At 35.0% G+C, this 23,380-nt stretch overlaps 2 protein-coding genes across 7 annotated transcripts; both read left to right on the top strand.

The window, feature by feature from the left end:
- Positions 1–1,386: 1,386 nt before the first annotated feature.
- Positions 1,387–7,848, top strand: LOC104221349 (prefoldin subunit 3). Of its 5 annotated transcripts, none has more exons than XR_011407499.1 (8): positions 1,387–1,576; positions 3,346–3,403; positions 3,842–3,913; positions 5,609–5,728; positions 5,815–5,916; positions 6,239–6,364; positions 7,092–7,211; positions 7,576–7,848. XR_011407499.1 is itself a non-coding variant. In XM_009772400.2 (7 exons), the coding sequence occupies exons 1-6, from the start codon at positions 1,455–1,457 to the stop codon at positions 6,314–6,316; spliced, it is 552 nt and encodes a 183-aa protein (XP_009770702.1). In that variant the 5' UTR covers positions 1,387–1,454; the 3' UTR covers positions 6,317–6,364; positions 7,554–7,848. The 5 variants fall into 5 exon arrangements, 3 of the variants coding, with proteins under 3 accessions (XP_009770702.1, XP_009770701.1, XP_009770700.1); XR_709695.2 differs by having other exon boundaries at positions 7,554–7,848; XM_009772400.2 differs by lacking the exon at positions 7,092–7,211 and having other exon boundaries at positions 7,554–7,848.
- Positions 7,849–15,390: 7,542 nt separating this feature from the next.
- On the top strand, positions 15,391–17,282 carry LOC104221348 (WRKY transcription factor 23-like). Of its 2 annotated transcripts, none has more exons than XM_070146799.1 (3): positions 15,391–15,850; positions 16,477–16,623; positions 16,816–17,282. In XM_070146799.1, exons 1-3 carry the CDS (start codon positions 15,444–15,446, stop codon positions 17,276–17,278), a joined length of 1,017 nt encoding a protein of 338 aa, XP_070002900.1. In that variant the 5' UTR covers positions 15,391–15,443; the 3' UTR covers positions 17,279–17,282. The 2 variants fall into 2 exon arrangements, with proteins under 2 accessions (XP_070002900.1, XP_009770697.1); XM_009772395.2 differs by having other exon boundaries at positions 15,391–15,862.
- The last annotated feature ends 6,098 nt before the right edge of the window (positions 17,283–23,380 follow it).

Below are 23,380 nucleotides of genomic sequence, written 5' to 3'. Positions count from 1 at the left end.
ATTACTACTATAAAATAATCAGATTGCCAACAGTATCTAAATCATAAATTTTTGAAACAATAAACGTGAAAAGAACAGAATTATCATGAAAAGAATCACTAAGTGTGACCTTAAACTTCCCGTACGTGGAAATATTCACAAATTATTGTCTACTAACTTACGTAATTATTTATAATTTATTTTTAAATAATCTGATAAACATACTTGTGGCATTCATTTCATGAATTGAAGTTTCATAGCAGCACCAACAACATTAGAAGAAAGAAAAAGAAGAAAAAGAAGAAAACGAAGGATGAGAAGGAGGGGGAGAAAGGGGATTGACATTATTTAAAAAGTTGGTACAAATTAAAACTTTTTTTAAAAAATGGGTATAAATTAAATGAAGCCGACCAAATAAGATGTCCCGTGTAATTTTTACGACAAAATGTAGGAGTATGTTTTTTTGTATATATATTATATATATATACAACTGAAGAGAGGCAACGCTTTGGAATATTAACCTAGGAACTTGGTACCAGCCCTTCATCTTTACAAATGGTGAGATTGAGGCTCTGGACCATTTCTAAATAAGAGCAAATATAAGCCATTATATAAATAGATGTTTACACAAATAGCCATCTGATTTTACTGTCTACTTTATTGGTTATATTAAGGACCCGTTTGGTCATAGATTTTGCCAAAATTTATTTGGCAAATACATATTTATTCATAAATTTTATTCATATTTTGGTAAATTTTCAAAATCTAAATTCCAAAACCAGCTTATTATTATATTTTTTAAAAACTGCTCCAAATTTTTGTATTTTATAAAAGAGCCCACCATTTATTATTTTGTAACAATGTTGCTTCATCTTCTTGGTCATCTGATAGTGTATTATGTAATTTATTATTAAAATTATAATTTTATACCAAATTTATTTATGTTCAGGACGATAGTTTGTGATAATATAATGAATGTTATTGATGAAGGTACTGTTGAGTATTTATGATAATTTTTAGAACTTGTAGATATAAGTCATATTTTATATATATTTTTTTTAAAAAGGTGAAATATATTTTAAAAACTGATATCCAAACACATTAATCTATGACCAAACACTAGCTGAAGCACATAGTATACATTTTATACACGTACATCTATGTTTTTTATTTTTATTTTATTTGTATTTGCAATTTAAACAACTAAATCAAATCCGACTTGCAGACACATTTTACTCAAAAACCAATTTGTTTTTTGTTCTTTTCAATTTTCTTATTCTTATTATTACATACGGAGACGTTTTGACAGGTAGACCGACCTAACGTCGTCGTTTTGACAGGTAGACCGACCTAACGTCGTCGTTTTCCTTTATGCTTTCTTCTTTCTTCACTCGTCGAGCAAAAACAACTGAGAAAAATCTCAGAATAATCAGAGTAAATTAATTACACAAACTGTAAACTAGCTTTGGACGGAGATGGCGGAAGCAATAACGGAGAGAAGGGGAATACCGGCGGCGTCATTTGTACAAGATGTTCAGTCCTATCTTACCCAGTCTGATCTTGATGTTAACTCTGCTCTTGCTTTTCTCCAAGAAAGGTCCGTTTTTTATTCTATAATTTGGTGTATAAAATACTTAGGTGACATTTAAATTTCGCATAATGAATTGTATAGAGTATAATGATAGTGATTTTATTGATATTCTTTCAGTATTTTAGTATTATAGGTTGACAATAATAAGTGAGATATAGACAAATGTTTAAATAATTTGAATTACAGCAATTACCTTTTAACTGAACTGATTGTGTAAATAGTTTTCACACGTCGGTGCATAGAACTTGAGCTATTTTCTATGACGACATTAATTAATTAGAAATTGGTCGTTCACTGTCATGTGAAGTTTCAGTCTTTACTGAAATTGTAACTGCTTGGGAGTTCTGTATATTTCCCTTTTATCTTTTTAATCTGGGTATGGAATAAAAGGTAAATATCAAACCTTTAATGTGCTGTTCTTGTGGGAGCGTACAACAATAACATGGCTAGTGTAATCCCACAAGCGGGGTCCGGGAAGGGGTAATTTGTACGGAGACCTTACTTTCACCTTGAGAGTGTAGAGAGATGGTTTCCGATAGACCCTCGGCTTAAGGAAAGATTCTTGTGGGAGCTTACTTGTTACATTAACTCCTTTTAAAAAACATTGTAGCAAATGGTTAATAGGACCTTTACCCCTAAATTTGTTGTTCCTTATTTTACTTTTAGGGCTGCTGAGAAATCAAATGCAATGTGAATTTTTGGAGATCATACTTTAATAGGTGTTTGGATTTGACATTTGTTGGCCTGAAATCGAGTTGAATAGCTGACTATGTGGTTGAGTAAGTTTTGTTGAAAGATGATGATTAAAAAGAGGCTTAATATGTAGTTTACCCCTGATCTTGTACCGAAATCCCTTTGGCGCACTCCTATTTCACGGGAAACATTTTAAAAACCAAGTGTTTTCCCGAGTGTGTCTAAACTGAATAGGCCTAAGAAATACTGATTCACTGATAATAAGTGCGGTGAGATCTTATTTTAGTACGACGGACTAAAGAGGACAAGAAGTAGAGAAGGAGAAGCTGAAGAGGGATAATAGGCCATTACAGCCTTACAGAAAATAAATCAAATCTTGTTCAATTAGATTCTTAAATCTGTTCATGACTAAATAAAACTAGTATGACTACAAACATGGAAGTGTGTATACATCTGTTTGTAATGACTGGAATTTGTGGTTCTTCAGAATCTGTGTTGTTCTCGTTTTTAAAGCCCCATAATCTTTTTGTCCTTTTATCGTGTTACTGAGTCTCTTGCTCTTCCAAAATGTTGCTAATCTGAAGTTATAGTTTCTCATTCGCTTTCAGATTTGCTTACCATTTCTTGTATCGTCTACCTAAAGCATCAAACCAAAGTGCATGCTCTTAATTGCATGAAAGTTCACTAAAAGCAGATTACAGAATTTTGACTAAAGAGACCTCTGAATTCGGTTGGTCATACATATTTGGCCATTGCATGTCGTGTCCATCTTGTCATTCAAAATGACAAGTCCAATAAGACATACATCTTTTAACCCACAAAATAATGAAATTGTTCATTTTGTTGTTTTGGGTTTTTTGGCCTATAATACAGTCAAACTGTAGAACACATATAACAAAACTTTATTAATACCTATCTTGTGCAGGCTGTTATCTTGTTCTATTACTAATAAATCATAAGCACCAGATCAGAGTCCAGTACACAAGCACACACTAATTTAGTCCTGCTATGGAAATTTTAGTCAGTGCTTAGTTTACTTATTGGCTCCTTTTGTTTCCTGAATACATGTTGTTTGTTTGCAGACTTCAGCAGTACCGAGTGGTTGAAATGAAACTTCTGGCACAGCAGAGGGACCTTCAGGTACACTGTTTTGTCTATTTTCATAGTATTCATTTCAATTTAAGTAACTGTTAATATGAGTTCCCAGGGTTTGTCACATACTTGAATAGAGGAAATAGGCCATAATGCAATTCAAATGGAGAATGTGTTCATGTGTCACTCTATCCTTGATTCTTCTGGAAGGTGGAGCAGAAGTTAGAGAATTCTACTTTAGTCTTTGCATCAGGTGGCCAAAGTATAGACTGCTTCATACATTTTGCCAATTGTCGTTCCCGCCATTTATAAGTTGTTGTTGTGATGTTGTATTGCTCAAAGGGGTTGAATTATACATGTTTGACATCTCTTCTGCGATCAGTCTAAGTGATTTTGAAAGTTTCTCGCTTTAGCTGGCTTGATGCTTTTATATTATTGTCTTGCTAACACGTGGAGAATTGTCTTATCCTTATTCACTCTACACAGGCAAAGATCCCCGACATAGAGAAATGCTTGGATATAGTTGCTACTTTGCAAGCTAAGAAGGACAGCAGTGAGGTTTGTCCCAGTGCTATTGTTTTTAACTTTGAGTGAAATTTGCTTGATGCACTCCTAGACATTTGCGTATTAGGTAATTTTTAAGTTGGTAGTCTAACTTTCTGTTTCATTTATTTAGGTCTGTAATGTGAAAGTGAGAAAGCATAAAATTCTCAATTCAAAAATTGTATTTAGATGATATAGACATATAGTGGTGAAGCAGTTCAGAAAGATGGATACTTTCAGATGAGATTTACCGTGGGAGAGAGTTATCCAGTATTCTCTAAGTACGGTGATAACTGCTATTAGCTAACAATTGGTTGCAATCCTGTATCCTTCATTAGCCTAACTTGGGCATCCTTGTCCATGGGTTAGAAATAAGATAATAATGGTGCTGAAAGTACTATTTGAAGACGATTAAAAGGTTCAGGATTTTCAAGGAGCTACAACCGGAAAAATTTTCTATTCTAGAGAGAAGTAAGAGCCTCTCTCTCTATAGTACTTCCTTCTCTTTCTTTCGTTCACTCCAACCACCACACTGCCACCGTTATAATGGTGCTGAAAGTACTATTTGAAGACGATTAAAAGGTTCAGGATTTTCAAGGAGCTACAACCGGAAATATTTTCTATTCTAGAGAGAAGTAAGAGCCTCTCTATATATAGTATTTCCTTCTCTTTCTTTCGTTCACTCCAACCACCACACTGCCACCGTTATATTGATCCTTCAATGACTGCATTCCCTCTGTTCCATCATTTGCTTGGCCATTCTGTTTGAAGGAGTTATTTGTCTCAAGTACCCGGTGGATAGTCGAGGTGTGCACACTAGATAGGACACCATCATATCAGAAAAATAAAAGGAAGAAAAGGACGAAAGATATGTCTCCGAAGAATGTATTATCTTTGGTCCATTCTTCTGCCATTTCTCTCTCACTCTTTGATCTACTCACCAATTCTATTGCAGTTGAGATTTCTGCATTGGAATACCAATCAGGCTGCTAGATGAATCTACTTTTGAAAACATTAGAAAATGCTGAAACTCCCATCTATTCTGGCCCTTTCTAGAATTTAACCTGCCAAGTTTTCTTTTAATTCTCCTACAACTTCCCATTCTATTACTGTACTTGTCATCGTAGAATTCAAGTCCAAGTTTGTGTTTCATGCCTACACGCATAATGTTCTCCAATTCCCGTAATTTTAATACTAATGTTGTGCTTGATACCAGTTCACTACTTATTGTTTCTTCCCTGAATGGAGCTAATGACAAGTTGTAGTTGCAATCTTTATTTGAAGGATGTTTATTTGTGAACTTGGACACTCTAAGATGATGACAGGGAAGAGGTAAAAGAGAACGGGAAGGGAGAATTGGAGGACGGGATCCTTTCCTCTCACGTTTAATCTCGATTAATATTTTATTTGTCACTCTATAATCTATATGGAGGTATATTTTACTCTGTAGATCACTTTACTCAAAGAAGCTTCTCTTGTGGTTAAGTTTAACATTTGATGGGTAAGAATTGGATGGCTCATTGCTTACACTGCATTACTTTAAGAGTTGAATTGGTTACTTTTAAATGGTTAATGGCCTAAGCAGAAGTCAGACAAGGTTTCAATCATTTATCCCTGGTTTACTTCACTAATAACTTCCAGCCGATGTTCAGCCCCAAATTTTTAACTTGCCATGTTTAATTTGATCTTGGTTTGACTCGTTGGTTGCAGGCGCTAATCGCTGATTTTGAAGTGGCAGAAGGTATTTATTCCCGGGCTAAGATTGAAGATGCTGAATCTGTGTGCTTATGGCTAGGGGCAAATGTTATGCTGCAGTATTCATGTGAAGAGGTATGTAACTTGCTATTGTAAGATTTCGGAAACATGCACTCTTGGATATTTGAAGTATTGGTCTTCACATCTTGTTCACTGTACAGGCTACTGCCCTTCTTCAAACGAACTTGGAAAATGCAAAAGCTAGTTTAGAAGTTCTTGTGGCTGATCTACAATTTCTGAGGGATCAAGTGACAACAACTCAGGTCAGTTCTGCTGACTCTCATCTAGGACTAAGAACTTAGCTTGTATTCAAGTGCTGCTGGCTTGCAAGCTGTTGCCTGTAAATTGGCTTAAGTAAATTTTTAGTTACTTCTTACTGATTTTACTTTGTTAGGGAATATACCACTAATTTTTACTGATGTATTTGGTGAATGTACCTAATTATGGAACTTGGGCAATTTCTCAATTATTTAGCTAATTGATGTTAATTACTTTTACTTCATCTTTGGAAACACGTTGATTCTGGAATGCTATTTGTTGCTATTTGTTGCTTTTGTGCTTATTCTTTTAGTTGCTATGGCTCAGGTCACAACTGCTCGTGTATACAACTGGGATGTACATCAACGTCGACTTCGACAAGCTACTACTCCCAAAGAATCATGAGAAACACCTATCTTTCATTGAAAGAGGTGGTGGATGCTGCTTCACAGAGTACGATTCAGATCTTTTTGGTTCATCTTTGTAGGTTGATTTTTGAATTATCCTTCCAAGATCATATATTGGTTTGGTTTTGCCATCATTAATGGGTTCAATCTTTCAATTTGGCTCCTACATGTAACAAACAGATATGCGAATTTGCCAAAGAAACAAAATGTGAGTTGGATGCATTCATCGTGCTTTTGTGAGATGATTTACAATGTAATGTTCACTTTTTGTGAAGATTGTTGAATTATGGGATAACTATGCATTTGGTGCTAACGGACTAACCCTGTTCTACCCCGACCATGTCAGTATTTCAAGCTTAAACCTTGTCGTTAGAGTGCTTTCTGCCAACGCTATGAATGAGATCGAGATAATATAAAGTTATGTAAGTGTATCTTTAGTCTAAAGAGCGAGAGTTAGAAAATTCTTAACTGCGAATGATCGTCATTCACCCCATGCGCTGCGTGCCTCATACCATGTGAAAATATATGTACTCACATTCAACTCCACAAACGTACTCGTCAGGTAACTATAGATAATGTTGCTGGTGCCATGTTCTATGTTGGAGTCACTCAGCTAGAAATATTGGTTCTTATTTATTCATTTCTATATAACACAACCTAATCTATTGTTGCTTCCTGCTAAACAAAATGGAACCTTAATATGCCAGAAATACAGGTTCTTATTTATTCATTTCCGCATAGCACATTTTAATTTATTGTTGCTTCATGCTCAGGAAGGTCAGGGTAAGGCTGCGTACAATAAATCCTTGTGGTCCGGTCCTTCCTCAGACCCCGCACATAGCGGGAGCTTAGTGCACCGGGGCTGCCCTTTTCAGACTCTGCTTAAACAAAATGTAAGCAGAATATGGTGTGATAGCCTGGTTTTTAAATTGAATGGCATAAGAAGGAAAAGACTGAATAGTACCATGCTACTTTTCTATATAAAGCTAAGTGCACTAGTATTTGTGGAAAGTGTTTATTCCAGATTCCAGATTTACTTATTCTAAGTATTAGGATTTTCTATTATAACTGGCAGTCATTTTTTGTAAGCTAAGAGACAGTCTTTGACCTGTTTTCTTGTTTTTATGTTGTTTTCAAATGTACCATAATGTTAGTAGCCGCATGTACTGGTTTGAGTTCACACACTAGGTCAATACTCAATATGATTTTGCTTCACATACTTCTATTTTAAGCAGCATGGCTTTACTGAATGATCAGAAAACGCGTCTGATGCTGTTGGGGTTGGAGACGGGAATTGGCGATGCACAGGCGTAGAGGCAGGATTTACGACAAGGGGATTCAAAAAAATACTAAAATGTCATAGTTGGGAGTTGAAAGTTAAAAACTCATGACTTCAAACATTTTTTGAACCCCCTTGGCCATTGAATTGGAAACTTTCTTAGTATTAGTGATTTACATCATTTTTATCTTGTACTTTTTCAGAGTGTAACTTTTTAATAAGGGGCATTCAATTGACCACCCTTGGGACGATCCGACGATGTCGCTCCGTTGGGGGTGGGGTATAGTAATACAACAACAACGCCAACAAACCCAATGTGATCCTACAAGTGGGGTCTTGGGGAGGGTAATGTCGAGGGGCGGATTTAGGGGGGCGAAATGGGGTTCGCGTGAACTCCCTTCGCCGAAAAATTACACTATGTAATATAAGGCAAAATCTGTTTTTTATCTCTATATATTATGTTTTGAATTCCCTTGACATAGATTAAAAGCATAGCTCAGTGGTCAAGGGGGTTCAAAACCTTTGTGAGATCACTAGTTCAATTTCTACTGGCCACAATCTCTTCTAATTTTTCAACTTTTTTCTTTTTTGAACCCCTTGGCGAAAATCCTGCCTCCGCCACTGGTAATGTCTATAGAGACCTTGGTTGACCACACTGAGAAACATGAAAACAGGCTAGTTGGCAAACGCTATTAAGGCATGGAAAAATGACATTGTATAGTCGTTCTTAAAATAATAATCGAAAAATATATTTTTGGTATATATATACATTCTGTATGTTATATAAAAAAATTATACAAAATTTATACACTTTTTTCGGCTGCCGAATATAAATAGTTTCTGCCGCGGGGTAAAAGTGAAAAAAGCCACATTATATAAGTATTATGCTAAAAACTTATTCTCACTCACTATTTACACCAAGCAAATCAATATATGACACTTATCTTGCATATAAATTATTTAATACTTCACCATGGTTAAGTAATATGCATGTGCACTTTAATTGGTTGCTCTCATAATTAAACTGTTTGGTTTGACGTAAACACCGGACGTGAGTAAATATTTACCGAAGTATTATAGTAGAATAAAGAAATGCCATGGCCATTACCATAATGAGAAAAAGTAGTACAGATATAGAGTAAAGAAATTACACATGCCCATTGCCATATTGAGAAAAAAGAATAATAGTGAGATAGAGATAGATCAGACGAATCCAAACATAAGGTGGGAAAACGAATAGCCGCGTGAAACGCAAGTAAATCCTGGCCTATGGAAATAGAAACTTAGAAATTAAATTCATTTACGAGTTTAAGTTATATACACGATAGTATACAAATACTTCCAAGGTAAGATTATTTATAAGATAATTATACGTAAATCTGTATGTCAAATAATACTAATTAATAATCTGATAAAAATAGTTGTAACTTGCTATCACATATGAAATTTATATTGCCAATGTAAAAAATCATTACGATGTTGTGTATAGGGGTGTTCAAACCGAACCGGAAAACCGTACCAAATCGAAAAACCAAATCAAACCGATTAAAAAACCCGACTAGGTTTGGTTTGACTTGGTTTGGTATTGAATAAAAAAATCCGAACCAAACCGACATATAAATATATAAATTTTATTTATAGTTTTAAGACTTTATAGTGAATTTTCTTTAGAAAATGTAGAAATATTTGGGATCCTCTCATGTATTAACCTTAAAAATGTAAATTAACGAAAAATTATTGTTAGACAACTAAGAAAATAACTATCATGTGTACTGTTACTAAAAAAATTCTCCCATTAGAATATTTTAATAGATCATATCTTTGTCAATTTTTTTTTCCATATTTACTAAGCATATATTCATTTATCAAAGGTTTATCTATAATTTTAACAAAGTAAGATTGAAATAATATTTATGTAACAAAAAAACCCTAAAACCCGAAAAATCCGACAAAACCGAACCAATCCAAACCGATATAATGGTTTGATTTGGTTTTGATAAAAACCCGAACCAACCCGGTCTATGTACATCCCTAATTGAGTATATTTATAATAAATTAAATGGCTACATCACAAGCTAAGCAGAAACCGCGTCGACAAGATTCGCATGTGCATTTGTCTCTAAACAATACAGTAATAACATTGTTGTTGGATTCGAATATATATATATATATATATATATATATATATATATATATATATATATTATGAGCCGTCTGTTTGCCACGTTAATGGATATTGGAATCTATGGAGGTAAGATTTTGTTGCTCAATAGCTCTATTAACACCATCAAATTATGATGCACAATGACATCATACCCAATATAATCCCACCAATTAGGTATGGGGAAGATAGTACGTACGTAGGACCTTACCTCTATGTCAAGCTGTGATAGATAGACTTCCTCCACCTTACTAAAAGCTGTTAGGTTCAAGAATTGAAAACAGTTTTTTTTTTTTTTTTGGTAAAGAGCGCTCACCCATTTTGTAGGCCTTACGAGGCTCGAATTCATATTCGTCGGGACCGTAATTTGGATACCAGAGACTAGATAGAGAGGCAAGTGCACAGATAGTCATTTTCAGGGATGCTATTTAGAAATTAGCCAATACTTATTTTGTCTTGAAATTGAATTTTCACACTAAAAATCTTAACTTCAAGACAATTTAAGATATTTTTGTCTCGAAAATTAAAACTAAAAAATTAAAATTCATGACGTACTAACTAATTTCTAAATTGCAACTCTTTAAAGTGGCTACTTGGTGTCATTTCTACCCAGCTAGATAGAAAACAAAAAAAATAAAAATAAAGCTATGATGACACTGAACATATCCTTTCATTTTCTCCCTTGGCAAAGTTTTGGAGGCTAAGAAAGTCCAGCAGGGTGTGTATCACGCCTAAATTTATTCAGATTTTTAAAAATTATTATTCACTATTTTATGTACATGATTTCTTCGTGCATCACCTTAATTAAACTCTCGTCAATTTTGTCACATGATTGTACAATTAGGTCTGATATAAATGTCTAAAGATCTTTTAATTGGCTAATGTTAATTAGTCAACATACAATAAATGAAAAGTACGAGACAAAAAAATTAAACAACTTGCATATATAGGTTTATGATTTTATGAAATAAAATTAAAAGTCAATCTTCTAGAGGAACGTTCACTCTTTGCTTTCTATGATCTAGATTTCTTTCTCATAATTAATCACATTATATTTCTTAATCACACGAGAAAATGGATTTTGTCATATTTTTTTTCCTGAACCGATGCTCGATACACGTATTAGAACTCTGATTAATTTAAATTCACGCCGCGTAAGCTCATTAAAAGAAAAAGTCTCCTTACCAATTCTTTTTCGTTGCTTCAACCAACACTTACAACATTATTTGTACAACAATAACCCAGTAAAATTTTATAAGTGGGGTCTGGGGAGGGTAGTATGTACGCAGACCTTACCTCTATCCCAAAGAAGTAGAGAGGCTGTTTCCGGATGACCCTCGGCTCAAGATAATAAGAAAAACAAAAAGGAGAGAATATTAGTTTCACCACAGAGATCATAGGAAAAATAGGAACATAAAATGCAGAAGGAAAAATACAAAACAAAAATGATGGCTAGTAAATAGGTCCTGCACCGAAAAGAGAAAATAGTAAGACACTGCAACGCCCCTAGCTATTTCAGGCAAAAACCCTACCAGACTAGGCTCACAACAGTACAAGGTAACGCAAGACTCAGCTACCTCCTAGCCTACAACTGTAATACTCGACCTCCATAACTTCCTATCAAGTGTCATGTCCTCGGAAATCTGAAGCCTCGTCGTAATCATTAATATAAAAACTCTATCTAATTTGTTATTATTATTATTATTATTATTATTATTATTATTATTATTATTATTATTATTATTATTATTATTTTAGCTATGACTGAAGAATGGGGACGGACATTCTTGTTCCCTAAGAAAGAATTTTCCATTAAAAGAAGTGGAAAAAAGCATAAGGATTTAAGAGCACACATATATGTACCCTTTAAATTTCCCTCGAACATGTAAGCAAAACCAGTTCACACTCTTCCCGGTAACCGGTCAACAACAACGCGTAAGAAAGCGCCAACTATTTGGCTGAAGCGGTGGTCTTCTTCCCCACATCATTGCCAACAGTTCTCTCCTTTTCCCTTCAACACACACCTGCTAATTCTGCCTTCTGGTCTTAGTTAAATTAATTCTATTAATCAAATTAATTAGACTAATTATGAGAAACTTCTTATTGGTTATTTTAATTTTAATTTATGAGTTAATATTAAATAATTTTGAAAGATTACTTTTGTGTTAGATAGCTGGTTGTCACTATTTAATACATGTGCTATATATACATATATATATATACACACACAATAATTTATAGTGCATTGTGAGAATGTGTTTTGAGTTCGGAATATGAAGTCGCCTGAGAGCGCTTTATTCCTTGATACAAGACTTTTCGATGCAAATTCAAATTTAACCAGGGTGCGATATAGGTATCGAACACCTGATGCGAAACTTGATGCAAGTTGTGTACCTTGACGAGTGTCTGGCGTGTGTATAAATTAAACTCGTACTCTGTCAAATTATAGTATAGAAAGATGTTGAACCCACAGAGATTGGTTTATCTATTCTATAGACGTTTCTTGTTTTAATTACTATTTGAGAAAATCAGAGAGAGTTGAGTTGTAAATTAACTAACTAAAAATGCATGAATAAAGCAGTAGAATTTTTTTTGGTTTTTCACAAATATAATAAAAAGTGTTGGGGATCTTGACTTCATTTAATATTTCTATTATATAGTAGAATTATTATTCTTCAATTTCTATTTCTCAAAAAGGTATAAATGCTTCTCACGATTAGAAATATATATTATAACTCAAGCTGAATAATTAATTGCACTCCTCTCGGTTATACAAATTAATCTTCAAAATAGTAATACTGAAGAACCAGAAATATATGATTGAACTAAAACATGCTCTTGATAGTAAGTCCCTTTCGGTTACCCTACTTGGTATAATTGATTATTACACTATTCGCCTCTCTCGGTTACAAATAAATGTAAAATTAATTATAACATAAAAAAGATAGATGTTACTGAATGAAATATTAACATTTATCAATACTACATTTAACTATTATTTCTTCCGCCTCTCTCGGTTACAGAGTTAATAAACAGTGAATATGTAGTACAAGATAGATAGATATTAATAAATTAAATAACGTCTAACTGTAAAAGCAGATAAAAGTTAAATAAATTCTAGCTCAAGCACGTGAATTTGAGGAATAATATCTACTATTATATAGAAATATTAAGATCCGTCTTTCTCCCAACACAAGAAAAGTTACTCCATACTGGAACTAGTACTAACAATGGAAATATTCTTGTCCATTAAATAAGAAAATAGAAAGAAATATTCAAGAAGAATAATTTTTCCTATTTAATTAAAAGCATGAACTAGAGTAATTTCCTACATTGGAATTTATTTAGAAACAACAACTAAACCACTATTGTGATTTAAAAGAAAAGATAACTCGATACTAGTGAAAGAAATAAAACAGAGAAGCTTATAAGAATTTGGATTCAGATTTCTAGCTCTAAGCTTTATCTCCACGGTCATGCTCTTCTGATTGGCAACATCTTCTTATATAAGAAAATTTCATGATGACTTCTCGATTTGGTGCTAGATTTTCATGGCAAATCTAGATTTTGCATTTGAAGATATGAGAATTCGAATTCTCGATTTGGTGTTAGATTCCAATGGCAAGTCTAGATTTAAATTTGCAGAGATGAGAATTCTGCAATTCTAAGGTTAGATTTCATCATGGCAAATCGAGACTTGGTGCATTGTCATGGCAGTAATGAATCATAGCTCGATCTTAAACTTCTTTGTTGTATTTTTCTTGAATATTTATTTTTCTTTTTTTTATGTTGGCACAATAATTCTGCTATAATTATTCCTGTAAAATAAAGTTAAGAATATGGAGGAAACATGATAATTTATATATTTTTATGAGAGAAATTATGTGGTTAACATCTGGTAAAATACACTTATCATACCTTAACTCATTCGTTACAGTCTTCATTATGAGCAGTAATTTTTGCTAAGCAATATTTCACAATTCGATGGTAAAAATTACTCTCTCTGTTCCAAAAAGATTGACATTATTTTCTTATTAGTCTGTTCCAAAAAGATTAGCATCATTCAATATTTCCTTAATTAGAAACATTTACAGTCACACAAATGTTATGACAGGTTTTAGCTCACACATTTTTAAAAGTTTTACAGCCACATAAATTGATGGCTTATTTAAGATCATATATAGGGGTATGCATTCGATTTATCGATTTGACCCTTATCGATAATTACTTATCGATTATCGATTTGTACATATGCTTATAGTTATCATTTCAATAAGGTTTCGATTTTTTCGATTTCGATTTATCGATTTTTTAGGCTTATTGATTCGGTTATCGCTTACACAAATAAGAAAATTCGCGGGATTCCACGGAAAGTATATCGCTATAAACACGCCTAACTAATATGGACAAAAAGAAGCTAAAATAAGATGAACACCGTTTATAATATAAAAATTGTGTCAACAAGCACACGCAACGAAACTAAAGTAAGAGATTAAATGTATGCCACCAACACTCCAACGGTATAAAAAAACAAAATCGGTTATATTTGTCTTTTTAGTATATCTTATCGGTTTAACCGATAACCGAAAAGGACAAAATCGAAATCGAAATTGATAACTCGATAAGGAAAATTTCAAAATTGAAATCGAAATCGATAGCCCGATATCGATAAACCGATAACAAATAATCGATTCGATTTATCGATAAACCGATTCGAATGCACACCCTAATCATACATCTCAAAATTCTTCCATTCATTATTAAAATTTATGTCAAAGACAAACTAAGACAATCTTTTTGAAACGAAGGGATTATTTTTTTGCTCTCTACTAGTATACATTTTCATAATTTACTAAACTTCATAGGGTCTGTTAGCGGAGGTCGATCATTAGAGTTGTAGGTTAGGGAGTGGTTGAGCATTTTTCTAGCTAGTCTGATAGAGTTTTGTCTAGGTCTGCTAGCGGTTTTTGTTCATCACACGGTTTTAATTTCTAATTTTTATTTTTTTTCTATTTTATTATTAGAATACTTATTGTCCTTCTAAGTAACCTCCACTTCCAACCAAGAGTTTGTGAGTTCGAGCCACCCCAAGAGCAAGGTGGGGAGTTCTTGGAGGGAAGGATGTCGATGGTCTATTTGGAAACAGCCTCTCTACCCTAGGGTAGGGGTAAGGTCTGCGTACACACTATCCTCCTCAGACCCCACTAATGGGATTATACTGGGTTGTTGTTGTTGTTGTTGTTGTTATTGTCTTTCTACTTATTTGTTGTCTCTTACGGTGCTGATACTATTTGTCTGGTTTCTGTTGTTGTTACAGATCTTTTGTCTCTGAGCCGAGGGTCCCCGGAAATAGCCTCTCTACCCCTCGGGGTAGGGGTAAGGTCTACGTACACTCTACCCTCCTCAGACCCCGCTAGTAGAATTATTACGGGTTGATGTTAGATGTTGATGTTTACTTCATAAGCCAAAATTTACATTTAATTTAGTTTGGACCACCGGCATTTTCCGGTCAAGTGTAAAAAACTACTTTCCCCTGGCTATCTTGGACCAACCTCTTTTCCCACACACAAAACCCTTTAAAAAGTAACCAAAAGAAACAACAAAAGTTCTCTTCACACCTCAAAAACAAGACTACACAGCTGAGAACCAGAAGACTTCATTTGAACAAGAATTTAGTCCAATATTATGGAGAAGGAAAACAAGCTAAAAGCAGAGACTTCATTAGAAAATCCGATGTTTTCACAACAGATTCAAACTAGCTTTTCTTTACCAAACATCTTTGATATGTTGTGTGAAACTGAAAAGGATTCTTTAGGTTTGTTAGATACTACAATGTTTGGTGCTCATCTTCTTGATTTCAATACTACTATTCCTTCCATTTTCGATTTGCTTCAAACTTCACCACCTCAATCACTGACTAATATTCCATCTCCCACTTCCACATTTCAAGAATCATGTGAGGTGGAGGTGGTGAATAATAATCCGACGACCCCCAATTCGTTGTCTATTTCTTCATCATCAACTGAAGCTGCCGATGGTGATCAGCAGCGTAAGAGAGTTGATCAACAGAATGACGAGCAAGATCAGGACAAGTATAAGAAACAGTAAGCTTTAAATCTGCTTCTTTACAATAACAACAACATCGATCACTATATTATAATAATTATATTAAGTAAAATATAATTATTTACTTATTTATATTTTCAATATATGTGTATTCATGCGCTTGACTCCTGCTCTAAGGGGCGGAGCCAACATTGTGGCTCCGGGTTCGGCGAACCCAGTAGCTTTGATTCAATTTTTATATTTGTTTTGAAAAATTCATTAATTAGTTATAAATTAATAATTTAGAACCGAGTAACTTAAAAAGCTTAGAATACTGAACCATAAGCTTGAAATTCTAGCTCCGTCTCTGCCTGCTCCAATACTATATTAAACTATGCGACTAACTCATCTACAAACTTAATTATACTATCAAGAAAGCATATTATTTTTTCCCTTAATTATATTTACACAATATTGAATTATGTGACCAACATATCTAAAAACTTAAATTGTCTTTAGAAGAGAGCCTGGTTTAATATAAGTTTCAATGAATGCATCATCTGACTATGTGAAATGCTTTCTGAGTTTTTCCATTTAACAATAATCTCTTGTTTATTTTTGAATGTTTTCCCTTTGTGCAAAGTGTGATATTCTTTTTTATATGTTGGCTTAGGTTAAAACCTAAAAAGAAGAATGTCCAAAAGAGGCAAAGAGAGCCAAGCTTTGCATTCATGACCAAGAGTGAAATTGATCATTTGGATGATGGTTTTAGATGGAGGAAATACGGCCAAAAAGCTGTGAAAAGCAGCCCTTTTCCAAGGTATATATATATTCAAAAGAATAACACATTTTTATATCTGATTCTCCGTTAACTTTATAACATGGACGGAGTATAATTTATCTTAATGGGAAAATTTTCTTTCTAGCTTTTGAAAATTTCCTTTTTTCCTTTCTTCAAGTAGTCCATTATTTGGTATAATTTAAGTGTAAGATGCATAAATTTCTTCTGCAGGAGCTATTATCGTTGCACAACTATTTCATGTGGTGTAAAAAAGAGAGTGGAAAGGTCAATTAAAGATACTTCAATAGTTGTTACAACTTATGAAGGTACTCACACACATCCGTGCCGCATTACGCCGCCGCGCGGAAGCATTGGCGGCGTTCTGCCACGAACCACCGCCTACTACGGTGGCGCCAATGGTGGTGGTAATGGTGGAGGAGGAATTTGTAGTAATTCCTCTTTGTCTATCCCACAACTGCATTATCAAGAACAGCAGCAGCAAACACTCCATTTCCCTACTACAACTTCACCTTTAAATAACTTTAGCGTTGGCTATACTTCCTTATTTTCGACTAATTCACTCCAAGAAAGAAGGTACTCGCCCTCCCCGTATTGTTCCTCTTTGACCGGAGACGATGGGCTTCTTCATGATATGGTGTCATCACAGATGAGAAGAGATACTAAAGAAGATTAGGAAAAGAGAGGCTTTTTTTTTTTTTTTTTTTTTTTTTTATAATTCGTATTTTCTTTCTTGCACGGTTAATCAATTAGAAACTTTTCCAGATATTGTACGAGGACTAGTTTAATTAGCTTATAGTTAACCTTAATTAGCAAGTTCATATATAAATGGTGTTATTCTTTCATGTTGTCCAATTCTTTCATTGTACTTAAATAGTTTAATTCAAGGATTTTGGACGTTCTTTATATATCCAATTATTCCTAATTTTAGCTCTCACATTAATCTTGTTTAATTTATATGTACTCTTCTTCAGTTGCATGAGTGTGTTGTCCAATAGGTTAGGGTTTCTTTGAGTTAAGGAAATCAATTATGATGTAAACAATGAAAAAACATGGACAAATGGAACGGGATCCCTTAGTTTGTTAGTAATGTTAGATAGATTCTTAATTCTCTTTATATTGTGATAAAGTTTATATTGCAGTTTAACACCAAAAATTTTTAATTTATTCTTATTAGAATCCCTTAGTTTGTTAGTAATGTTAGATGGGTTCTTAGTTCTCTTTATATTGTGATAAAGTAAATATTGAAAGGACATGAGGAATAAAACCTAATTTTTCCTATCTTTTTGTTTCTTTTCAGCGTATTTATCTTATCTTTCTCAATTTTTAGTTCTTTGTTTCTTATAAAATCTAAAGTTGCATTGAGATCACATCGGCTCATATGCAACAAGGTATACAGTTAGATCCATAATTTATCATAGAACGCGTGTCACCTTTAGCAATGGAAAAGTTGCCTACAATTACTAAGAGGGAAAAGATAGAAACTAAAAGAAAAATAAGGCGCAGAGTGCAACGGTGGTAAGCATGAGGAAATGTTAAATTCCATTTTGGCCCTTCATCCATGCCAACTGCGACATCTATATAATAGAAATGCCCTTTTGCAGAATATTCTCGAGGCAATGCTCTTATTGTTTTTACTAATAAATTACGTAGCAACTCTTGTCCATTAGTATTTTTAAAAACTGGCTAGTCCGGGCTATTTTCACATTATTTAACCCGTCCCAATGTAACGACCCGGCCGGTTGTCTTAAGAATTAACGCCCCGATCCCCTATTAACTGCTTTCCCCAATTTATTTCTACTATTTTGATTTGCCGGGATGCTCGGTTTTGAGTTTCGGAGAGTTTTGGGACACTTAGTCCCTAAATGAGAGCTTAAGTGTTGGAAAGTTGACCATAGTCGGAACAGTATGAAGACGACCTCGGAATGGAAATACGATGGTTCCGTTAGCTCCGTTGGGTAATTTCGGGCTTAGGGGCGTGTTCGGATTGTGTTTTGGAGGTCTGTAGCTAATTTAGACTTGAAATGCCGAAAGTTGAATTTTTGAAGTTTCCGGTTTGATAGTGAGATTTTGATCCGAGGATCGGAATGGAATTCCGGAAGTTGAAGTAGCTCCGTGGTGTTTAATGTAACGTGTGTGCAAAATTTCAGGTCATTCGGACGAGGTTTGATAGACTTTTTGATCGAAAGCGTATTTTTAGAGTTTTTGGAATTCTTAGGCTTGAATCCGATGAAAAATAGGTATTTTGATGTTGTTTTGAGCGTTTCGAGGGTTGAAACAAGTTTGAATGATGTTTTAGGATTGGTTGACAGGGTTGGTTGAGGTTCCGGGGGCCTCGGGTGTGTTTCGGATGCTCAACGGGTCATTTTGGAACTTAGAGAAATTGCAGCAGCCCAGTTCTAGTTTCTTTCTTCGTGTTCGCGAGTGGGGTCTCGCGTTCGTGAAGAGGAGCTGGGGCTGGGGGAGGTTTAATGCTTCGCGTTCGCGAAGCTGAGAGATCTTATACCTACACGTTCGCGATGGTGTTCCCGCGTTCGTGTATGAAGAGGAGACTGTGCACCGCGTTCGCGACTAGGGCATCGCATCCGCGAAGAAGGAAAGCTGGACCAAGCGAAGTTGTGCTTCGCGAATGCGAGAGTCCTTCCGCATTCGCGAAAAAGGAAATACCTGGGCAGAATATAAAATTTCAAAATCGAGGGTTTAGCCATTTTTATCAAAACTTAAGCTTGGGATCTCGGATTTAAGCGACATTTTGAGAGATTTTCAGAGATATCGATTGGGTAACGATTCTTAACTCATTTTTGCTTGTAACCCATTAATCCAAACACGAATTCATCATTTAATTTCGGATTTGGAGATGAAAATTGGGGAAAAGTTGGAAGAAAGTTCTTAGACCTAAAATTTGACTTTTGATTGGGAATTTGACCTTAGTTTTTCGGTATGCATGAACTCGGGAGAGTGTGATGATTCTGAAAATATAAATTTTACCCGATTCCGAGACGTGGGCCCGAGGGGCATTTTGGTCATTTTACCTAATTTCGCGTATTAGCTTAAAATTTCTTTGTAGAATCAGTTATTTGAAGTGTTATTTACGTTATGAAATTGAATTGAATAGATTTGGGTCATTTGGAGTCGAGTACTCGTGGCAAGAGCGTGGTTTCAGATTGATTATTGAGTCGACTCGAGGTAAGTGGCTTGTCTAACCTTGTATGGAGGACCTTCCCCTTAGGATTTGGTATATTTGATCTTTGAAATGCCTTGTACGTGAGGTGACGAGTGCATACTTGAGCTAGTTATTGAAAATCCGATTTTCCTTAAGTAATTTCAATTTTCCTTTTCCTGTGTCATTTTACTTGCAATTTAAACCTGCTGTTAGCTTAGAAAAAGCATGTCTAATTGACTTAACTGTTTATTTGCTTAAACTGCCTTAATTAAATTATGTGAAGCATGTTAGATTTGAATTACCTGTTTACTTGATACGAAATTGAGCTTAATTGAGTATTCTTGTGTTGATGCTGTGTGTTTTACTTTGGGACTGCGGGACGGCATCCCGGGAGATCCCCTATACGTATTTATGATTTAAACTGAGGTGCGGTATACGAGAGATCCCTGGCACGTATATTGAGGATACCGAGAGATCCTTGGGATACCAAGAGATCCCTAGCATATATTGAGGATACCGAGATATCCTCGGGATACCAAGAGATCCCTAGCATTTATTGAGTATATCGAGAGATCCTTGGGATACCAAGAGATCCTTGGCATATATTGAGGGTACTAAGAGATCCTCGGGATATTGAGAGATCCCTGGTTATTTCCTTGTGATTGTTTTTGCCTCTGTTTCAATTATTGAATTCCTTGTTTTTTTGTATTAAATTTTTATCGTTAGTTTTCAACTGTATTGCTTATCTTATACTGTCATGTCTTATACTCTTTATTTTATTTCAGTAGGGCCCTGACCTTCCTCGTCACTACCCGACTGAGATTAGACTTGGCACTTACTGTCACACCCCTTTTTTGACAACCTCACTTAATCCTCTTAAATAAATAAAAAGATTTAGCAAAGCTTGAAAGGGTTTTTCAATTTTGAAAGTACAAAATTGTGCTCAAAAGGATTAACTCAGAGTCGCCACCTGACATTTGATTTCGGTGTATCAGGTCACCGTTATTTCTAAAAATAATATTTTTCCTTTCAAAACACTTGAGACTCCAAAACTAAGTCTGCACCAGAGATTCGGGTAAGGGGTTTCATTTGACTCGGGGAGAAGGTGTTAGGCACTCCTCAAGTCCCGTGAAAGTCACGGCTGCAAACTTGATCTAGTCGGCTTTTAAAATGTTCAAGTTTGAGGTAAAATCACGGAAAAGAAAAATAAACACACACGAAGCTCGAGTCCGTCCCCACCTAATAAAAGAAAAAGAAAAATGAAAATAAAATAAAAATACTACAAGTTTCTACTTTTGGCCTCCATTTACATTCACTTCGGAGCATACCCCAAAATAAAATATATACAAATCCTTCGGGGCATTCCCCGGATAAATTTAACTAAGGGAACAACTTCTCGCTTCAAAATTAACAAAAATCCTAAAGTTTGCATACCCAAGTGGTCGGCCTAAACATGCTCCTTGCGGGTAAGTGATAAAATAAATAAAGTAAAACTAAGAAGAACAATTCAGCATATGCTTCTTCGTTTAATTTCTAATTATGAAGAACGACGTGAATTAAATACTAATGAGCTCGATTTTTCCCTGTCCCCCAATTCATCTTAACCCATATGCATTCAAGCAATTTCAATGTCCAACCAGAAATACTAGGCCGTTATCACGTAATTCAATTATAACGCATGAAAATTAACAACACACATAACAAATAGGAGGGGACGAGATGGACCTGCAAATTGGAGTTTATATCGATAAGAAATTTCAGCAGTTACACGAGCAAATGAACCCAACTGCTACGACCAAAGTCGAAATGGTAGTCGGACTCGATTTGAAACCACGAACCGCAATTCAAAACCTCGACGGACAATGACGACCTCAAACCGACCTCGGATTAAACTAAAACCAACAAACAGCAGAGTAAAGACTACCAAACAAGGGCCTAAAGAAGAAGAACAAAGTTCGGCTTCCAAACAAACAAAAAATCAGCAACGAAAACATCAAAAAAGAGCTAAAATTCCAGCAACAGCCTTGATTTTAAACCCAAAAGAAACTGAAAACCCAGAACTAATTTCAAACTATTTTCATTTTTTCTCGTTCCCAAATTCTGTCCCGTTTTCCTGATCCCTGCCTCTGTTTTTCTGATAATGTGCATGTGTGTGTGTGTTAATGGGAGACGAGGGAACTTGGAGGAGTCTCTGGTCCGTTGAGGGTGTTCGCCGACGATTTTGAAAGGTGAAGAAGGTGAGGTCGCGACTGATTTGGTTCTGTTGCTGAGCGTGGAGGATATGGAGATCAGGGGTCGTTGGTTGAAGAGTGACCGACGGCGAGAATGATGGAGTGACGCTGATTTCCGGCGGTTTTCTTTGGTAAGGGAGGTGTTCGGTTGAATATGGAGATGGAGAGCAGGGTCGTTCGTTGGGATTGCTCTCTTCTCGTTGGTGTTTTTGAAGTGAGGGAGCGGCGGATTTTGAGAGGAGGGAGTGGGGTGATGGCTGGAAAATGGGGTTCTAGGGTTTTTTGTTGTAGTGTCTAGATGACGAAGAAGAAGAAGACAGCCATGAGTGTCCTCTGAGTTCTGCGGTTGGTCTCTTCTTTTTTGGGTAGGGATTTTTTTTTTAGTTTTTTTTTTAAAAGTGAGATCAAAGGGTCTTTAGTTGGGGGTATGAGCTTATGGGTTAGAGAAGAAAGAAATTAGGCTTGACCAAATTTTTGGGCCAACTTTTGTCTAAGAATGACCGTCTCTTGGACCTTCTTTTGATTTTAAAACCAAAACCATGTCATCTTAAAATTAATTTGGTTTTTGTTCTTAGAAAAGAACAAATTAAAAATACAACTATTACTAATTCATGCTAGTTAAGTAAATAATTATAATGCAAAAATACTAAAGTTACACATTGAGGTAACAAATAAAATTATTTTTGTATTTTTAAATTTTATGAAAGGTAAATAAATTGAAAGTAACAGGATAAAATATCAATTACCTAAAAAAAGAAAATATTTTTTTTTGTAATTTTTATTTTGTGACAAATGAAGTAAAAGAGTCACAGCTAATTGAAATAGCGATATTAGGCCTAAACTAAATATTTAAATACTAAAATATGTAATATCTTGGGGAGGGTCAAAAATCACATGTCTACACTTACTAAGTACCGTTGTGGTGTACTCATGCCCCTTCTGCGCATGTTTTTCATGTGCAGATCCAGGTACTACGACTCAGTCCTATCACCCTTGAGGCGAGGCGACTGCTCCAGCGACTTCGAGGTATATCTGCCGCGTCCGCAAACCGAGGAGTCCCTTTCTATTCTAGCTTTTAAACATTTGCCCTTCTATATTTGTTTTCCTTGTTAGATGTTCTAGAGTTACAGTACTGTGTAGTGATTCTTAGCTTGTGATTCATGGATTTCCGGGTTTTGGAAGTATGTATTGGTTTGAGCGTTAAATATTGTTATGCTGAGCGACACTTTTAAATACTGTTTTATCATTCTTCATTCTGTTTTAATTTGTTTTTATTCCGCACTTGGTTTATCTTCCGCAATTTAGGCTTACTTAGTCGCAGAAGACTAGGTGCCATCACGATGATTCACGAAGAGTGAACCGAGGTTGTGACACCCAATATACT

This window comes from Nicotiana sylvestris, chromosome 5 (assembly GCF_000393655.2).
Source record: "Nicotiana sylvestris chromosome 5, ASM39365v2, whole genome shotgun sequence".
Taxonomy (NCBI): Eukaryota; Viridiplantae; Streptophyta; class Magnoliopsida; order Solanales; family Solanaceae; genus Nicotiana; species Nicotiana sylvestris.
This window is presented reverse-complemented; position numbering and strand designations above follow the sequence as displayed.

Coding starts and splice junctions, on each gene's coding strand:
- LOC104221349 (XM_009772400.2), top strand. CDS start 1,455: ATGGCGGAAGCAATAACGGAGAGAAGGGGAATACCGGCGGCGTCATTT. Junction 3,404..3,841: donor CACAGCAGAGGGACCTTCAG/GTACACTGTTTT, acceptor CACTCTACACAG/GCAAAGATCCCCGACATAGA. Junction 5,917..6,238: donor ATCAAGTGACAACAACTCAG/GTCAGTTCTGCT, acceptor GCTATGGCTCAG/GTCACAACTGCTCGTGTATA.
- LOC104221348 (XM_009772395.2), top strand. CDS start 15,444: ATGGAGAAGGAAAACAAGCTAAAAGCAGAGACTTCATTAGAAAATCCG. Junction 15,863..16,476: donor CAGGACAAGTATAAGAAACA/GTAAGCTTTAAA, acceptor ATGTTGGCTTAG/GTTAAAACCTAAAAAGAAGA. Junction 16,624..16,815: donor AAAAGCAGCCCTTTTCCAAG/GTATATATATAT, acceptor TTTCTTCTGCAG/GAGCTATTATCGTTGCACAA.